The sequence below is a fragment of the Salvelinus namaycush genome, chromosome 9 (assembly GCF_016432855.1).
Source record: "Salvelinus namaycush isolate Seneca chromosome 9, SaNama_1.0, whole genome shotgun sequence".
In the NCBI taxonomy this organism is placed as follows: domain Eukaryota; kingdom Metazoa; phylum Chordata; class Actinopteri; order Salmoniformes; family Salmonidae; genus Salvelinus; species Salvelinus namaycush.
The window spans coordinates 40,667,267-40,685,556 of record NC_052315.1 but is presented as its reverse complement, the minus strand read 5'-3'; the positions used below and the strand labels follow the sequence as shown (position 1 = coordinate 40,685,556).

General features: G+C 42.2%; 1 protein-coding gene across 3 annotated transcripts in view; it reads right to left on the bottom strand.

The window, feature by feature from the left end:
- Positions 1-1,189: 1,189 nt before the first annotated feature.
- LOC120054067 (liprin-beta-1-like) overlaps positions 1,190-18,290 on the bottom strand; it is an 84,786-nt gene continuing 67,685 nt past the window's right edge. For all 3 annotated transcript variants that reach the window (XM_039001440.1, XM_039001442.1, XM_039001441.1), the window contains exons 19-26: positions 16,906-17,017; positions 16,515-16,603; positions 7,694-7,816; positions 5,890-6,015; positions 5,476-5,664; positions 5,104-5,262; positions 4,701-4,766; positions 1,190-4,302 (exon numbers count right to left, since the gene is read on the bottom strand). In XM_039001440.1, coding sequence (XP_038857368.1) covers positions 4,219-4,302; positions 4,701-4,766; positions 5,104-5,262; positions 5,476-5,664; positions 5,890-6,015; positions 7,694-7,816; positions 16,515-16,603; positions 16,906-17,017 — 948 coding nt within the window. In that variant the 3' untranslated portion in view covers positions 1,190-4,218. The remainder of the gene's footprint in view (positions 4,303-4,700; positions 4,767-5,103; positions 5,263-5,475; positions 5,665-5,889; positions 6,016-7,693; positions 7,817-16,514; positions 16,604-16,905; positions 17,018-18,290) is intronic.

The following is an 18,290-nucleotide window of genomic DNA, read 5'->3' as shown; positions in this document are numbered from 1 at the left end:
GAGGTCCCCATGTCGTCAGCATCACCCCCAACGTCCATGGGACTCCCGGGGAGGCCGAACACCAGCACCCTCCCCAAACAGTCCGTATCCACCAGGCCACAAAACTCCTTCAAGAGACTCTTGATCCAGAACAGCGCATCGGCAGCTGCCCTCTCCCTTGTGCTGCTTCCCACCACTCAGCATCCAACCAAGCGTCTGGAGGCCTGGGCTTCGCCTGGTCTGATATCCATCAGGTCTGCACTGGGAACTGTACTAGGATCCCCCCGTCGGGCCCCAGGAAGGTCCAGAGCCAGTCCACCCCAGCAACAGGCTCTACTGTTTGGTCATCTTGCTGGTGACAATGCGGTTGTGGAGACCCCTCACTATGCAGGAGATGAACTGGACCAGGAAGATGTCGTTGAGGGTGTCCAGGCTGGGCTGCAGCTGGTCCTGGAAGCCCAGGAAGGTCCTCAGCTGGCAGGCTGTATGGAGAGATGCCTGGGAGAAGACCTCAGACTGGACGCCCCTCTGCATCTCCTCAGTCAGCTCCTGAGAGCTTCCCAGGCCCATGTCGGCAGAAATATTCGAAATATTCGACTGAAACCTCAAATCTCAATTTGAACCTAGAGCAAACTGTTTAGTCTAGCGCTATTGAAAGACTTTCCCCATTAGAGACAATGGAAAATACTAAATCCCTTTACAACATTTACAAGACCCTTAGATGAGTTCAGTGTTATTTTCCTCCTTCAATGAAACCTCTCCAGTCATTGTTCTTCATTATAGAGTTGCAGTTATATCCCTAGTTTAGCTCACGACCACTATATCATGATGGACGATCAAGGTGATTGCCATGCAAAATACATTGTCCAGACTACATCAACAGCCAACTGTGAATGAAGTGGCTCAGTTGTAGTTTTACATGAAGAACATGGCACACACAGCAGCCTACTCTACTTCTGCCTGAACAGAACCAAGGAAGCTGCAATGCTCTTGTCCTGACCCTCTATTTTGCTTTTAATATCTGTGTAAATGTGTTTTATCTGTTCATCATTCTGCAAATAGTGGCTTGTCAAACCTTCATCTTAAAGTGCACAGAGTAGGAAACAGCAAACAAAGTTGTTCAAGTTGGGCAACTAATGTACAAATGGTCTGTGACTCAAATATCCCTTCATTGGCTTGGTGTTAACAAAAATAAGAGTCTGTACAAACATGGAGGTAAAGGCTTTTAAATGGTAATGAATCTGCATTGCAAAACAAACCTATATGCTTTATTTTCTAAATTTCCAATCCTACTTGAGAAATTAGACAGTTTAAATGAATTTATTGACCCTAGAAATGGGTAAAAACTCAACCAGTACACAGTACAAACTTTATCCTCATGTGGTTAGGGTGTTGCATAACAGTGTCATTGCTTTATCGCTCAACTCTTTGAACATGCTACAACAGCCTGAGTGTCAGTCACTTTCTGTTCTCTTGCCAATCCAATAAGGAGTTGGCAAGAGAGCAGAAACAGACTGGCACCCAGGCTAGCTACGGTATTCTCAAAATAACTATGCTATCTGGCAATATTTATGAATAGTTCTCAGTACAAATTATAATAAACAAGAAATACATATTCCGTTAGCAGGTGTACAACATTCTGGCGGCAAGAAAGGCTTCAATAACATGCAATGACACTTCAAAAAGGAATTATGTTCTTTGAACTGTACATTATAGGTGCAAATGCATTCAAATAAACACCATTACTGGGAGTCTCTCGGATATGGCGCGATGTGTTGAAAGAATAAAAATGTTGCCGCTGAAATAGTCTGGTTTTCTGTGTAAACCATAGCAGCTGTCTTGGGGCATTCATTTAACTTGGGCAAAACTGCACAGCATATACATTTTTTCCCCCTTCCTCCGACAGTGACTCTGGCTTTTTAACAAACATATTCTTTAAAATGACATATTAGACTTTGCAAAAGCCCTACATTACATCTTAACGTAAAAAAAGGGTTTATCAGATATTGATATGGCTCACTTTAATATTTAAATTCCACAGAAAGATGGCTAGTATAAAAACAATGAGTACAAATGTCTCCAGTATCCAGCTGGTAGGCAAATTATGGTGGCATATTGCTCTGAAATAATTCCTCTCCAAATAGGACAGTTAAAATGGACTTGTACTGTCAATAGTAGTTGGCTAAGGCCCAGTTCTCTGACATTTTAGAGAAACATTTGCATTTGCCCACACTCAAGAAGTTTCGTTTACACACACACCAGAATGAATATTGACATTGACTAAGGAAAATAAGAAAAATAAGTAAAATAAATTAATTGATGATTAAAGGTTAAATATGTTAAATGTTAAAGTTTGAAAGCATGGAGAAAAGTATAGTGGCAGAGGTGATTAAAGGGTGATTAGAATAATTTATTAAGAGGGTTAACAATGTGTGATTTAAGTAATCCAGTAAAATAGTTAATGTGATGTTTGCTTTAAGGTATGATGCATATAGACTATGTTTGTTAAGTTTAGAGGAACAAGGCCTTAGGGCCTGTTGGAGGTTGATAATGGAAGGCTATAATGTTGAAATGTAATGATTAAATGTCTAATTTGTTGGATATTTAAGAGGTAATGGAAGTAATTAGTTAAATTGGAGAGGGATTAAAATGGTGCCAAGTGGGGAATGGTAATGTGAAAAAAAATGAAGTTTAAAAATGTGTTTAAGGATGTTAGCTTGATCTGGAAATCTCCAGGTTAGAACGTTTAGGGGTGAAGCGGATTGACATCCAATTTAGGTGAGAAAAAAGTGGGAGTTAAGGGGGCTGAAAAAGCACCTTTTTGAACGATGGCCACATTAGGTGTTAACCACTGGAGGTCATTGGGGTAGGTGTTAACCACAATGAGTTAGCAGAAAGAAAAAGGGATGGTATAAAAGAGCTATGATTTTTTGGGAGAGAAGAGCTCTCTTTAAGCTTGCCAGAAAAGCCTGTGTTGACTGCTGGAAGAAGATTTTTGCTGTAGCTTTATAGCCTACAATATATTTCGATTTGTTTTTGTTTACTTATTAAATTTACATTTTAGGTATACCCAGTTAAAGTAAAATTCTAGGAGGATTCCTTAAGGTTGATAGAGGTGTGGTAAAGTAGCTGTTAGAGTTTCTAGACGCCTTCTGAGGGACTGATCATCCTGTGGGGGGAGCCAAAAAACTGTTGAGTTGTATAAGGTTTTTCTTGTTATTAAATACTGTGCTTCTCATAAAATTGTAACAGAATTTTTTTTTTATTGGAACACCCCAACAGGGATTTAGTTAAGGGTGCTGAAGGTTGTCCATCAATTTAATTTACAGTAAATGTTTGCTTATAATTGATTGGGGATTTTTTATGCCTGTTTCTGGAAGTTTGAATAAACTCACTTTATTGTTGTAAAACCCTGTCATCATCAAAGAGTCATACAACTGCATGTTGTTTACTCTAGGTTTCTGAAATATGCTTGATTAATTGAGGATCTCTAGCTAATTTTCTTGGTTAATCATTCCATAGGGAACCCGAGTAGCTGGTATAAAGGAACCTGGGACCCGAACTATAGGTACTGAGTGCATTGGTAGGAGTCGTAGGAAGGGGTGCCTCTCGGCTAAAAGCCAACCCAGAGGAGGGCGACCCCTCGTAGGCACTCTACTTTGGGGATAGCCCACTTTACTGTAAGGCCTTTACTGTTGAGCTTGAGGAACAGTCCCTCGCTGTAGACAAGCTCAGAGGTAAGGCAGAGCAGGATCTATCAGATCTGTAGGGATTCATGAGGATTGATAACTGACCTGCTATTGGGTAGACAGGGGCGAGTTGAATTGTTAATCCTGCTGGTGGTATTTTAGCGTTGACAGCACCTTAAAAAAACAACAGTGTATCAGTCCACATGACAACAGACACGGACTGTGTCTGTTGTCATGTGGACTGATAAAAAAAAAAAAAAAAATTATGCCTAAATACTAAAAGGAGATCTGGTGCTTGTTGGGGGTTACGGAAAGTTGTTGGGGTTACGGAGAGTTGGATGGTACGGTGGAGTCAGTGTGTGCTAGTGGCACACCTGGTTTCAAATACTTTGAGTGTTTGCGTTAGCCTGCCTGGAGTGCCACTTTTGGGACTTTTCTATTCCTATTGCATTCCATCCCAAAAGGCAAGCTCAATCAAGCACAGCTAAAGTATTTTAAATTATTCCAAATAGTATTTCAATCCTGGTCTGCTAGTCCCATGGCGCTGGCCTCAAACGTTGGAATCGTCATCTGTTACGCTGGGGTTGGGAGAGTTAGAGATCTCTTTGAAGAATTCATCATCTTTCAGCATGCTCTGGAAACCGACAGGAAATACAGGAAAATAGGAATTAATACTAGAGAAGAACTGTAAAAACCCCACTGAAATATTCCCATATTTATGTCACAAAGGCCTCTTATACCCTAAAATATTGTTAGGTACAACTATTTGGATAGTCCTTAGTAGATGTTCAATACTCTGTCAACAACATTTTAACTAACCCTAAGCCTCAACTTTAACCCTTACCCTAACCTTTATTCTAAACCTAACCGTAACCTTAGCAAGAAGTTGCTTATCAACAGCTGGTTCGTTGATCGCATGACCATCTGTTGATCATCTATATGGGACTACCCAAATATAGTGACATATTGTTATCAACATAACACTTAAGCACAGTTAAAACAGGAATAAAAAGAAGATAGTTTCCTTCGTACCGTCAAGTTTTGGATGCCCTCAGAGAAGGCTCCAATCTGCCTCACAGTTCCCTCTGAGTCCTCCATCTACAATAACAGATAAGGTTTGACACTCAACACCACTACTAAGAACACCTGTTAGTAGACCTGTTTGTGTATTCTTTCAGAGCAGCTGAACACTAACTAGGCACAGTGCTACCATCTCCTGTCACGGTACTGATGACCAAACTCTAAACATTTAGGGAACAATCTAAAGGTGGAGGTTGAATGTAAGTAATGATGTGATGACTTATTTATTATTTGGAGAACTTATGTGTACTGAGCACAATGCCGCCACTACAGAGAAATAAAATGCGTGGGCAACAATCAGCATAGGAGTTGGCAAGACAACACAAACAGATCTGGGACCAGACCAGAAGTTGACCTGCTCTAGCTGGTCCAGATCGTCTTCGTAGAGCTCATAGCCTTTCTGGAAGCTACGTCCCTTTGGCATCTCCACATCCATGGGGCAGACATACTCCTCACTCTCATCCTGCCTCTTCTTTCTCAGGCTGCCAAAGCTCCCAAACGTCATCTTCCTCAGCTGGTGGGAACAGAATTAATAATAATTTGAGAATTAATGAGACTAAAGTTAATAACCAAAACCAGTGTCAAACACATGAGAACAATATCTTACGACAGCCAAACCCACGTCTTCCCCTTCACCATCACTCCTCACCCCTACCTACAGTAAAACCATGGCTGCATCCAAAATGGCACCATATTTCTTATATTGTGCACTACTTTTGACCCCTACCTTGACCTTGGCGGTGGCTGTAAGCAGGGTGTAGTCGGGGTTCTCCAGACAATCCTGTTTGAGCCCCTGGGCCTCAGAGCCCACCAGCAGGTTGAAGTGGGTGGCCAGGTGCCTCCGCAGCAGGGTCTTGTTGGGGGGAATGTTCAGCAGCAGGGCCATGGTCTCCACGTTGAACCGAGGCTCCAGCACCTGGGGGAAGAGGGAACATTATGAGATGTGGGATAGGTTGAGACACATCCCATTCTCATTGTAAGATAAAATTCAAAATAACCAAAGTTTCATAGACGAAATAACCCATTATAATTTCTACCCAGTTTTCCCAGCTATCTGGTTTTAGATATTCGAGTTCAAACTTGTGGCCCACAATTATCAAGCCAATTTTGGGTCACATTAAATCTGATCATTCTTTCTCACCATGAGTCCCCCGTGCACGCCGCTGCCCCTCAGGTTGGGGGCGTACTCCGCCAGGTCTACTGATCTCAGCCACTCCATTACTCTGTGATTGGTCCACTGGGAGATCTCTGCTGGTGTGATGTTGTTCTGACAAATCAGGAGAAAATAATGTGTTTATCAACACAACAAATGACTGAGCAAAAGGATTTGATAACACTCTGTGTTGTTGTTTCTGTCGCACTGCTTTGCTTTATCTTGGGCAGGTCGCAGTTGTAAATGAGAACTTGTTCTCAACTAGCCTACCTGGTTAAATAAAGGTGAAATAAAAAATAAAAAAAACTTGTGTAGCTTGAAGAAGTGGAGAACGAGTACACAAAAATGGGATGGTACAGTAACTATAGAAAAGGTGGACTTTACAAGGAGGTTTGACTGGTCCAGAGTTCAAAGTGCCACCATGGCGCATCGATAAGAATGCAAATGAAACGAGATGAAGCAGGAATCCAAATAGTGGGGTTTTATTTCACACAAACACAGGAGCACTAGGGGAAAGGATGCAGTATAATGTTGTGGATTGGTTGCATTTTTAAACTTGGTGGTGTCGGGCACAGCGCCAGCATCTCTTGAGGTTCTGGATCCAGTTTACGTTCTGGTCATTGGTAATCTGGCTGAAGTGTGCACTACTAATGTGGTCATCAGCTGAATAGCACTTTACCCCAAGTCCTCAGCAGTCCAATCCCTGTACCTTTTGCAGAATATCAGTCTGTCCCTGATGTTTTTCCTGGAGAGAAGTGGCTTCTCTGCTGCCCTTCTTGACACCAAGCCATCTGAATCAACTTTAGGAGAAGGTCCTGTCGCTTGCTGGACTTTCTTGGGCGCCCTGAAGCCTTTTTCACAACAATTGAACCGATCTCCTTGAAGTTCTTGATGATCCGATATATGGTTGATTTAGGTGCAATCTTACTGGCAGCAATATCCTTGCCTGTGAAGCCCTTTTGTGCAAAGCAATGATGACGGCACGTGTTTCCTTGCAGGTAACCATGGTTGACAGAGGAAGAACAATGATTCCAAGCACCACCCTCCTTTTGAAGCTTCCAGTCTGTTATTCGAACTCAGTCAGCATGACAGAGTGATCTCCAGCCTTGTCCTCGTCAACACTCACACCTGTGTTAACGAGAGAATCACTGACATGTCAGCTGGTCCTTTTGTGGCAGGTTCCAGTTCATTTTGCATGGGCAAAGAGGGACTTTGCAATTAATTGCAATTCATCTGATCACTATTCATATCATTCTGGAGTATATGCAAACTGCCATCATACAAACTGAGGCAGCAGACTTTGTTAAAATTTATATTTGTGTCATTCTCAAAACTTTTGGCCACGACTGTACAGACGAAATGCTTGAATTCGCTAAACTGCTCCGCGGGGAGTTTCTCGAAAAGGAGCTCAACATGTTTATTGTCCGTCAAGCACAACATTGAAAGGAAAATATAAGTTGGCCGCCCCATGTATTCACCAACAGGAATAAGGAAGACTAGAGGGAGAAACTGCTGATTAAATAGTCAAGGGTGCTAATGAGCAAAGTGAAGACAGGTGAGGTGAGTGGCAATGGAGGGACGTGGCCAGAGGTTATGGGTGAGGACATGAGCCTTCACAACAGTAACAGTAGCATTGACAAGTGTTCATGTATGCCTGGAACCAGGGCTGTGTTCATTAGGGCCCACACCAGAAAACAATTTAAAACAACAGAAAGCAACAATAAGCCCTGTTTCAGTCAGTTCTCTTTCGTTTGTTGCCTAATGAAAACGACCAGTGGTCCAGTGGCCCTACCTCATCGGAGGGCCGTCGGCGCAGGCAGTTGGGCTCGTAGTTGTTGAGGCGTAGCACCTGGATGGCTCTCTTGATGCTGAGGTGGTGGAGCACACTGCCCACCTTCAGAGACAACAGGTCATCCTAACAGAGGACACACAGGAACAAGAATGTTAAGAGTAATATGTCAGGTCAGACGGAAAAAGCCGGCAGGAGCACTCATAGATTGAGTTAGTGATGAGTTTCTCATTGCGCAAAGAAAAAACTACTACCCAGCAGGTAAAGTCATATAATCTGATGAGATTCTATTTGGTTGTCTTGACCGAAGTAATATCAAGATAATATCGGGGTTTTTTCAATCGCTTTGGTGCTATTTTCACAAGTATGCAGTGATTTTTCAAAACTCTAGTACAAAATGCCAAACTGGTAACACTTGTAACGCAGTAAGTCTTATATTCAAAATATAGGTATGTGAAATACCATGAGAACAGTTTGATTTAAATCACTGAAACAACAATATCTTCTCAATTTACTTGTTTTAACAACCAGTTAATCCAATAGCAAAGAAAGTATATGCTACAGTACTGTAAATGATAGTACATTACACTGTTTTCACAGTATGCAATACACCCATCAGAATTGACAGAAAATATAATTTCCATAATTTCTATCCCATGTGTAATCAAAGGTGTGGTCATTAAAGACATCTTTCACAATCATTGATGCAATTCTTTTTTAATGTATTGTTCAGATACACAGTGAACAAAACATTAAGAACACCCACCTTCCTTATATTGAGTTGTCCTATGGGTGGTGGACCATTCACATCAAATTGTATGTCACATGCGCCGAATACAACCTTACAGTGAAATGCTTACTTTACAAGCCCTTAACCAACAATGCTTGAAGTTAAGATTTTAAAATAAGTGTTAAGTAAAAAAATAGATAAGTAAAACATTTAAAATAAAAGTAACAATTAATTAAACAGCAGCAGCATAATGAAACAAGGCTATATACAGGGGTTACCGGTACAGAGTCAATGTGCGGGGGCACCGGTTAGTTGAGGTAATATGTACATGTAGGTAGAGTTATTAAAGTGACTCTGCATTGATTATATACAGAGTAGCAGCAGCGGGGGGGTCTGAAAAGAGGGGAAATTTCAGACCCCAAAGAGGGGTCTGAAAAGCCCTTTCATTAGCTGTTCAGGAGTCTTATGGCTTGGGGATAGAAGCTGTTAAGAAACTTTTGGACCTAGACTTGGCGCTCCAGTACCGTTTGCCGTGTAGTAGCAGAGAAAAGAGTCTATGACTAGGGTGCCTGGAGTCTTTGACAATTTTTAGGGCCTTCCTCTGACACCTGATACAGAGGTCCTTTTGAGGATCTGAGGACCCATGCCAAATCGTTTCAGTCTCCTGAGAGGGGAATAGGCTTTGTCGTGCCCTCTTCACGACTGTCTTGGTGTGTTTGAACCATGATCGTTTGTTGGTGATGTGGACACCAAGGAACTTGAAGCTTCCAACCTGTTCCACTACAGCCCCGTCGATGAGAAATGGGGTGTGCATTGGTCCTCCTTTTCCTATAGTCAACAATCATCTCCTTTGTCTTGATCACTTTGAGGGAGAGGTTGTCTTGGCACCACAAGACCAGGTCTCTGACCACCTCCTTATAGGCTGTCTCATCGTTGATCAGGCCTACCACTGTTGTGTCATCGGCAAACTTGATGGTGTTGGAGTCGTGCCTGGCCATGCAGTCATGAGTGAACAGGGAGTACAGGAGAGGACTGAGCATGCACCCCTGAGGGGCCCCCGTGTTGAGGATCAGCATGGCAGATGTGTTGTTCCCTACTCTTGCCACCTGGGGGCGGCCCGTCAGGAAGCCCAAGATCCAGTTACAGAGGGAGGTGTTTAGTCCCAGGGTCCTTAGCTTAGTGATGAGCTAAGAGGGCACTATGGTGTTGAACGCTGAGCTGTAGTCAATGAGTAGCATTCTCACATACAGTTGAAGTCAGAAGTTTACATACACCTTAGTCAAATACATTTAAACTCAGTTTTTCACAATTCCTGACATTTAATCCTAGTAAAGATTCCCTGTCTTAGGTCAGTTAGGATCACCACTTTATTTTAAGAATGTGAAACGTCAGAATAATAGTATAGAGAATTATTTAATTCAGCTTTTATTTCTTTCATCACATTCCCAGTGGGTCAGAAGTTTACATACACTCAATTAGTATTTGGTAGCATTGCCTTTAAATTGCTTAACTTTTTAGGGATAGGGGGCAGCATTTTCACTTTTGGATGAATTGGTGCCCAAATTGAACGACCTCCTACTCTGTCCCAGATGATAATATATGCATATTATTATTTATATTGGATAGAAAACACTCTGAAGTTTCTAAAACGGTTTGAATTATGTCTGTGAGTATAACAGAACTCATATGGCAGGCAAACTTCCAAACAGGAAGTGAGAATTCTGAAAAGGGTCGATGTGAAAGTCATCGCCTATTCAATTCCCTGTAATTTATGGATCTGTTTGCACTTCATACGCCTTCCACTAGATGTCAACAGTCAGTAGAACGTGGAATGAAGCCTCTAGTGTGATGTGGGACTGGATGGGAGGTGTTTCAGTCACTGGTCTGGCAGATTGCCAGTTCCTGGTCATGCGCGCTAGTCATGGAATGGCAATGTGTGCCATTACTTATACAGACATGAAGAAATGCTCCGGTTGGGACGTTATTGGATATATATGATAACAACATCCTGAAGATTGATTCTCTACTAAGTTTGACCAGTTTATTCGACTTGTAATATAACTTTTTGAAGTTTTCATCTGACGTTTGCCTTCACTTGCGCCAGTGTTTGGACACGTGTACTACACATGCTAGCTAAAGTTGCTAGTTTGACATAAGTAATGGACATTATCGAACAAAAAAAACGATTTATTGTGGAAATAGGATTCCTGGCATTGCATTCTGATGAAGATAATCAAAGGTAAGGGAATATTTATGATGTAATTTCGTATTTCTGTTGACTCCAACATGGCGGAGAAATGTTATTTATATTTGAGCGCAGTCTCAGATTAGTAAAAAGCACACCATGCAATAAAGTAAAAAAAAAATCTGACACAGCGGTTGCATTAAGAACCAGTGTATCTTTAATTATATGTAAAACATGTATCTTTCATCAAAGTTTATGAGTATTTCCTGTTATTTGACGTGGCTCTCTAATTACTCCGGATATTTTGGAGGCATTTCTGAACATGGCGCCAATGTAAACCGAGATTGTGGATATAAATATGCACATTATCAAACAAAACATAAATGTATTGTGTAACATGATGTCCTATGAGTGTCATCTGATGAAGATTATCAAAGGTTAGTGATTAGTTTTATCTCTATTTCTTCCTTTGTGACTCCTATCTTTGGCTAGGAAAAATGGCTGTGTTTTTTTGGATTTGGTGGTGATCTAACATAAATATGTTGTGTTTTCGCTGTAAAACATTTTAAAAATCGGACACGATGGGTAGATTAACAAGATGTTTATCTTTCATTTGCTGTATTGGACTTGTTAATGTGTGAAAGTTAAATATTTCTAAAAAATATTTTTGAATTTCGCTGCCTTTTCAGCGGAATGTTGGGGGGGGGGGGGGGGGGGGTTCCGCTAGCAGAACGTGTGTCCTAGAAAGGTTAACTTGGGTCAAACGTTTTGGGTAGCCTTCCACAAGCTTCCCACAATAAGTTGGATGAATTTTGGCCAATTCCTCCTGACAAAGATAGTGTAACAGAGTCAGGTATGTAAGGCCTCTTTGCTCACACACACTTTTTCAGTTCTGCCCACACATTTTCTATGGGATTGAGGTCAGGGCTTTGTGATGGCCACTCCAATACCTTGACTTTGTTGTCCTTAAGCCATTTTGCCACAACTTTGGAAGAATGCTTGGGGTCATTGTCTATTTGGAAGACCCATTTGTGACCAAGCTTTAACTTCCTGACTGATGTCTTGAGATGTTGCTTCAATATATCCACAATTTTCCTACCTCATGATGCCATCTATTTTGTGAAGTGCAGCAGTCCCTCCTGCAGCAAAGCACCCCCACAACATGATGCTGCCACCACCGTGCTTCACGGTTGGGATGGTGTTCTTCGGGTTGTAAGCCTCCCTCTTTTTCCTCCAAACATAACGATGGTCATTCTGGCCAAACAGTTCTGTTTTTGTGTCATCAGACCAGAGGACATTTCTCAACAACAAAAAAGATCTTTGTCCCCATGTGCAGTTGCAAACCGTAGTCTGGCGGTTTTGGAGCAGTGGCTTCTTCCTTGCTGAGCGGCCTTTTAGGTTATGTCGATATAGGACTCATTTTACTGTGGATATAGATACTTTTGTACCCGTTTCCTCCAGCATCTTCACAAGGTCCTTTGCTTTTCTGGGATTGATTTGCACTTTTCGCACCAAAGTACATCCATCTCTAGGAGACAGAACGCGTCTCCTTCCTGAGCGGTATGAGGGCTGCGTGGTCCCATGGTGTTTATACTTGCGTACTATTGTTTGCACAGATGAACGTGGTACCTTCAGGTATTTGGAAATTACTCCCAAGGATGAACCAGACTTGTGGGGGTCTACAATTTATTTTGATTTTCCCATGATGTCAAGCAAAGAGGCACTGAGTTTGAAGGTAGGCCATGAAATACATCCACAGGTAAACCTACAATTGACTCAAATTATGTCAATTAGCTTATCAGAAGCTTCGAAAGCCATGACATCATTTTCTGGAATTTTCCAAGCTGTTTAAAGGCAGTCAACTTAGTGTATGTAAACTTCTGACCCACTGGAATTGTGATACAGTGAATTATAAGTGAAATAATCTGTCTGTAAACAATTGTTAGAAAAACAATTTAGGACATCTACTTTGTGCATGACACAACCGACTTGCCAAAACTATAGTTTGTTAATGTTAATAAGACTTTTGTGGAGTGGTTGAAAAACAAGTTTTAATGACTCCAACCTAACTGTATGTAAACTTCTGACTTGAACTGTAGGTGTTCCTTTTGTCCAGGTGGGAAAAGGCAGTGTGGAGTGCAATAGAGATTGCATCATCTGTGGATCTGTTGGGACGGTATGCAAACTGGAGTGGGTCTAGGGTTTCTGGGATAATGGTGGTGATATGAGCCATGACCTGCCTTTCAAAGCACTTCATGGCTACAGACGTGAGTGCTACGGGTCAGTAGTCATTTAGGCAGGTTACCTTTGTGTTCTTGGGCACAGGGACTACGGTGGACTGCTTGAAACATGTTGGTATTACAGACTCAGTCAGGGACAGGTTTAAAATGTCAGTGAAGACACTTGTCAGTTGGTTTAGCGCATGCTCGGAGTACACATCCTGGTAATCCGTATGGCCCTGTGGCCTTGTGAATGTTAACCTGTTTAAAGGTCTTACATCAGTTACGGAGAGTGTGATAACACAGTCGTCCGGAACGGCTGGTGCTCTCATGCATGTTTCAGTGTTACTTGCATCGAAGTGAGCATAGAAGTAATTTAGCTTGTCTGGTAGGTTCATGTCACTGGGCAGCTCGTGGTTGTGCTTCCCTTTGTAGTCTGTAATAGTTAGCAAGCCCTGCCACATCTGAAGAGCGTTGGAGCCGGTGTAGCAAGATTCAATCTTAGTCCTGTATTGACACTTTGCCTGTTTGTCCCGCTCCTTGAAAGAGGCAGCTCTACCCTTTAGCTCAGTGCAGATGTTGCCTGTAATCCATGGCTTTTGGTCACTGTGGGGACGACGTCATCGATGCACTTATTGATAAAGCCAGTGAATGATGTGGTGTACTCCTCAATGCCAACATAAGAATCCCCTAACATATTCCAGTCTGTGTTAGCAAAACAGTCCTGTAGCTTAGCATCTACTTCATCTGACCACTTCCATATTGAGTGAGTCACTGGTGCTTCCTGCTTTAGTTTTTGCTTGTAAGCAGGAATCCGGAGGATAGAATTATGGTCAGATTTGCAAAATGGAGGGCGAGGGAGAGCTTTGTACGCGTGTCTGTGTGTGGGGTAAAGACGGTCTAGAATTTTTTTCCTCTGGTTGCATATTTAACATGCTGATAGAAATTAGGTAAAACTGATTTGAGTTTCCCTGCAATAAAATCCCCGGCCACTAGGTGCATCGCCTCTGGATGAGCGTTTTCCTGTTTGCTTATGGCCGTATACAGCTCATTGAGTGCGGTCTTAGGGCCAGTATCGGTGTGTGGTGGTATATAGACAACTACAAAAAATATAGATGTACACTCTTGGTCGATAGTGTGGTCTACAGCTTATCATAAGATACTCTAGCTCAGGTAGAGGCCTGCTGTTCTATCCTGCCGAAAAAGCTTAAAACCCGCCAGCTGTATGTTAATCATGTTGTCGTTCAGCCACGACTCAGTGAAATATATTACAGTTTTTAATGTCCCGTTGGTAGGATATACGTGCTCGTAGTTCATCTATTTTATTATTGATTGATTGTAAGTTGGCTAATAGAACTGATGGTAAAGGTCAATTACCCTCTCAGCGACAGATCCTAACAAGGCACCCGGACCATCGTCCACGATACCTCCGTCTTTTCCTCCTGCGAATGAGGGCCTTGTCGGGTGTCTGGAGTAAATCCCTCCCATCAGACTCGAAGAAAAATGAATCCAGTACGGGGTAAGTAATCGCTGCCCTGATATCAAGAAGCTCTTTTTGTATTGTAATCATGCATTGTATTTAACAGTATTGTACTTATGATTCCCATACGAAAGCGTATTAGACTCACTGTTGTCCCATTGGATAAAAGCATCTTTTAAGTAAATGGCATATTTTACAGTAATAAAGTACTGTATTGGCCAATTACATTTTAGTAAAGCAGTGTAAACCCCCATCAAAAAGACACCAGCAACTCCATTTTGGAAACATGTTTACTGTATACACACACCCCCCACCTTCGGAAAGTATTCAGACTTTTTCCACATTTTGTTAGGTTACAGCCTTATTCTCCTCAATCTACACACAATACCCCATAATGACAAATAAAAAAAGAGAAAAAATAAATAAATATCACATTTACATAAGTATTCAGACCCTTTACTCTATAATTTTTTTGAAGCACCTTTGGCAGCGATTACAGCCTCGAGTCTTCTTGGGTTTCTCCCATTCTTCTCTGCAGATCCTCTCAAGCTGTGTCAGGTTGGATGGGGAGCGTTGCTGCACAGCTATTTTTAGGTCTCTCCAATGATGTTTGATCAGGTTCAAGTCCGGACTCTGGCTGGGACACCCGAAGCCACTCCTGCGTTGTCTTGGCTGTGTGCTTAGGGTTGTTGTCCTGTTGGAAGGTGAACCTTGGCCCCAGTGCTCTGGAGCAGATTTTCATCAAGGATCTCTATGTACTTTTCTCCGTTCATCTTTGCCTCGATCCTAACTAATCTCCAAGTCCCTGTCACTGAAAAACACCACAGAATGTTGCTGGTGGTGACCAAGCATCACCGTAGGGATGGTGCCAGGTTTCTTCCTCCAGACGTGACGCTTGGCATTCAGGCCAAAGAGTTCAATCTTGGATTCATCAGACTAGAGAATCTTGTTTCTTTAGGTGCCCTTTGGCAAATTCCAAGCAGGCTGTCATGTGCCTTTTACTGAGGAGTTGCTTCCGTCTGACCACTCAACCATAAAGGCCTGATTTGGTGGAGTCCTGCAGAGATGGTTGTCCTTCTGGAAGGTTCTCTCATCTCCACAGAGGAACTCTAGAGCTCTGTCAGAGTGAATACCGAGTTCTTGGTCACCTCTCTGACCAAGGCCCTTCTCTCCCGATTGCTCTAGGAAGAGTCTTGGTGGTTCCCAACTGTATTGCTGGGGTTCTGAGTGATGGTTTACAACACTCTTATGACACCTGTGGTCTATGTGTGTCAATGCCGGAATAACATTAAAACTAGTTAACTATGATCGATGGTGCTGGTTGTCGCTGTAACTAACAAAGTAATACACAATCTTCTTTCATTTAAGAATGATGGAGGCCACAGTGTTCTTGGGGACCATCAATGCTGCAGAAATGTTTTGGTACCCTTCCCCAGATCTGTGCCTCGACACAATCCTGTCTCGGAGCTCTATGGACAATTCCTTCAACCTCATGGCTTGGTTTTTGCTCTGACATGCGCTGTCAAGTGTGGGACCTTATACAGACAGGTGTGTGCCTTTGCAAATCATGTCCAATCAATCGAATTTACCACAGGTGGACACCAATTCAGTTGTAGAAACATCTCAAGGATGATCAATGGAAACGGGATGCACCTGAGCTCAATTTTCAGTCTCATTGCAAAGGGTCTGAATATTTATGTAAATAAGGTATAGTTTTTTTATTATTCATACATTTGCAAAAAAAAATAAAACCTGTTTTCTCTGTCATTATGGGGTATTGGGTGTAGATTGCTGAGGATTTTTAAAATGTATTTAATGACTTTTAGGATAAGGCTGTAACGTAACAAAATGTGGAAAAAGTCAATGGGTCTGAATACTTCCCGAAGGCACTGTACTTGTGAAAATTGCACGAAAGCGATGGAAAAAAACAAATAGTATTGTGGTGCATGGCAAGTGTTTTTGTGAGCGGTCTTATATCAAGCCATTGTGTAGTGATTGCGTCCACAGAGGGTAAGACTATGCCTTCTCCAGTGTTACTAATCCACGCTGTTCAGTCTGTTCAGCCTAATGTGAACTAGCAGTGTGATCATTATGCCCAGAGACATACGATATATCTCTCTATCTGTGGCTCTGATCAGACCCATGCATGGCCTGAGGACAGGAATATTGGTGGGTGTGTGTGTGCGCGACCGTCAGTCGGTCTGACTCACTACTGTCATATAGTGCAGCATGCGGCCGTCCATCCTCCCCTCATCGAACTGGGTCTTATACTGAGGCAGGCCAATGTCATCCAGCCACCCTGAGGAAGGAGACGAGAGAAGGCGAGAGAGGGGGAGAGAAGGCGAGAGAGGGCGAGAAAGAGAGTGAGATTGGCCAACCTGCCAGTCAATTTTGCCATCAGAAATCAAACAATCAAACTTGCATTTTGAGAGCACTTGAATCAAATTTATACACTTGAATCAAATTTATAACTAGTAAATTGGATTACAATTCATTCAAAACACCCACCATATAATTTAGACATCATGAGATGACATAAGGCATAGTAAAAAAAAAACAGTATAAAACCTTGACCCCCATACTGGCAGTTCATCTACTCACTGGTCACCCAGTTGTAGTCCAGTTTGCCCTTATTGTCATCCTCCTCAGAGCCCAGAGCCTGCAGGGCCAGTTGGAGCTTCTTCCTGTGCAGCGGGTGTTTGATGCCCAGCTCCTAAACACACACGCACGTGCAAATGCGCACACAGAGATAACAACCACCCAAAGTCAGTGTATTATACGCCACACCCCCAGGGCAGAACAGAGACACAGTTAGCCTGACAACAAGGATTACTTCCATCCATTTGATGAACTGCTTACAAAGTACAGTATGTTTGGCCAGAGTGGCTACAGAGTACAAAAAGAGACTGGTTCAAAATAAAGTGCTGTGAATATTTGATGGAATATATGGGATCTGAACATCTGTAATCTGATGCTGAGATGCATCAACAATTCTGCCATAATATAGAATACTTTTAAATTAATGAATGAATTACACCGAGTATACAAAACATTAAAAACATCTGCTCTTTCCATGACAGACTGACCATATGACAGCTGTGATCCCTTACTGATGTCACTTGTTATATCCACTTCAATCAGCGTAGAAGGAAAAAGGAAAAAAATAAGGATTTTTAAGCCTTGAGACAATTGAGACATGGATTGTGTATGTGTGCCATTCAGAGGGTGACTGGGCAAGACTGAAGATTCAAGTGCCTTTGAATGGGGTATGGTAGTAGGTGCCAGGCGCACCGGTTTGTATCAAGAACTGCAATGCTCCTAGGTTTTTCACGCTCAACAGTTTCCTGTGTGTATCAAGATTGGTCCACCACCCAAAGGACATCGAGCCAACTTCACACAACTGTGGGAAGCATTGGAGAAAACATGGGCCAGAATCCCTGTGGAACACTTTCGACACCTTGGGCAAAAGGGGGTGCAACTCAATATTAGGAAGGAGTTCCTAATGTTTTGTACACTCAGCGTATATTGAAAATACTGTGATTGAAGAAAAATTGTTGAGAGATTAAATAATGTAATCACTTTTTACCTGGTTTAAGTTGTTTACTCTAAATTCAGACTGGAGTATTCTTTTAATACTCAAACACCCACAACTCATTCAAAACGTACCGCGACCCAAATTTGGGTTCTTACCCACCAGTTGAGAATTGCTGCCTTACAGAATTATTTGTCTGATTTTTAAGGTCCTTAAGTACAGTACAATAATACATTGCCTCTGGCTTTGACTTCATCAATAGGTGTTTTAAACCAGGGTTGCTTCAACCCTGAGCCTAATGGGGCAAAAATGCCTCATAGGGGATCAATTAAGCAATAAGGCCCGAGGAGATGTGGTATATGGCCAATATACCACGGCTAAGGGCTGTTCTTAAGCACAACACAACCCTTAGCCGTGATATATTGGCCATATATCACAAACCCCAGAGGTGCCT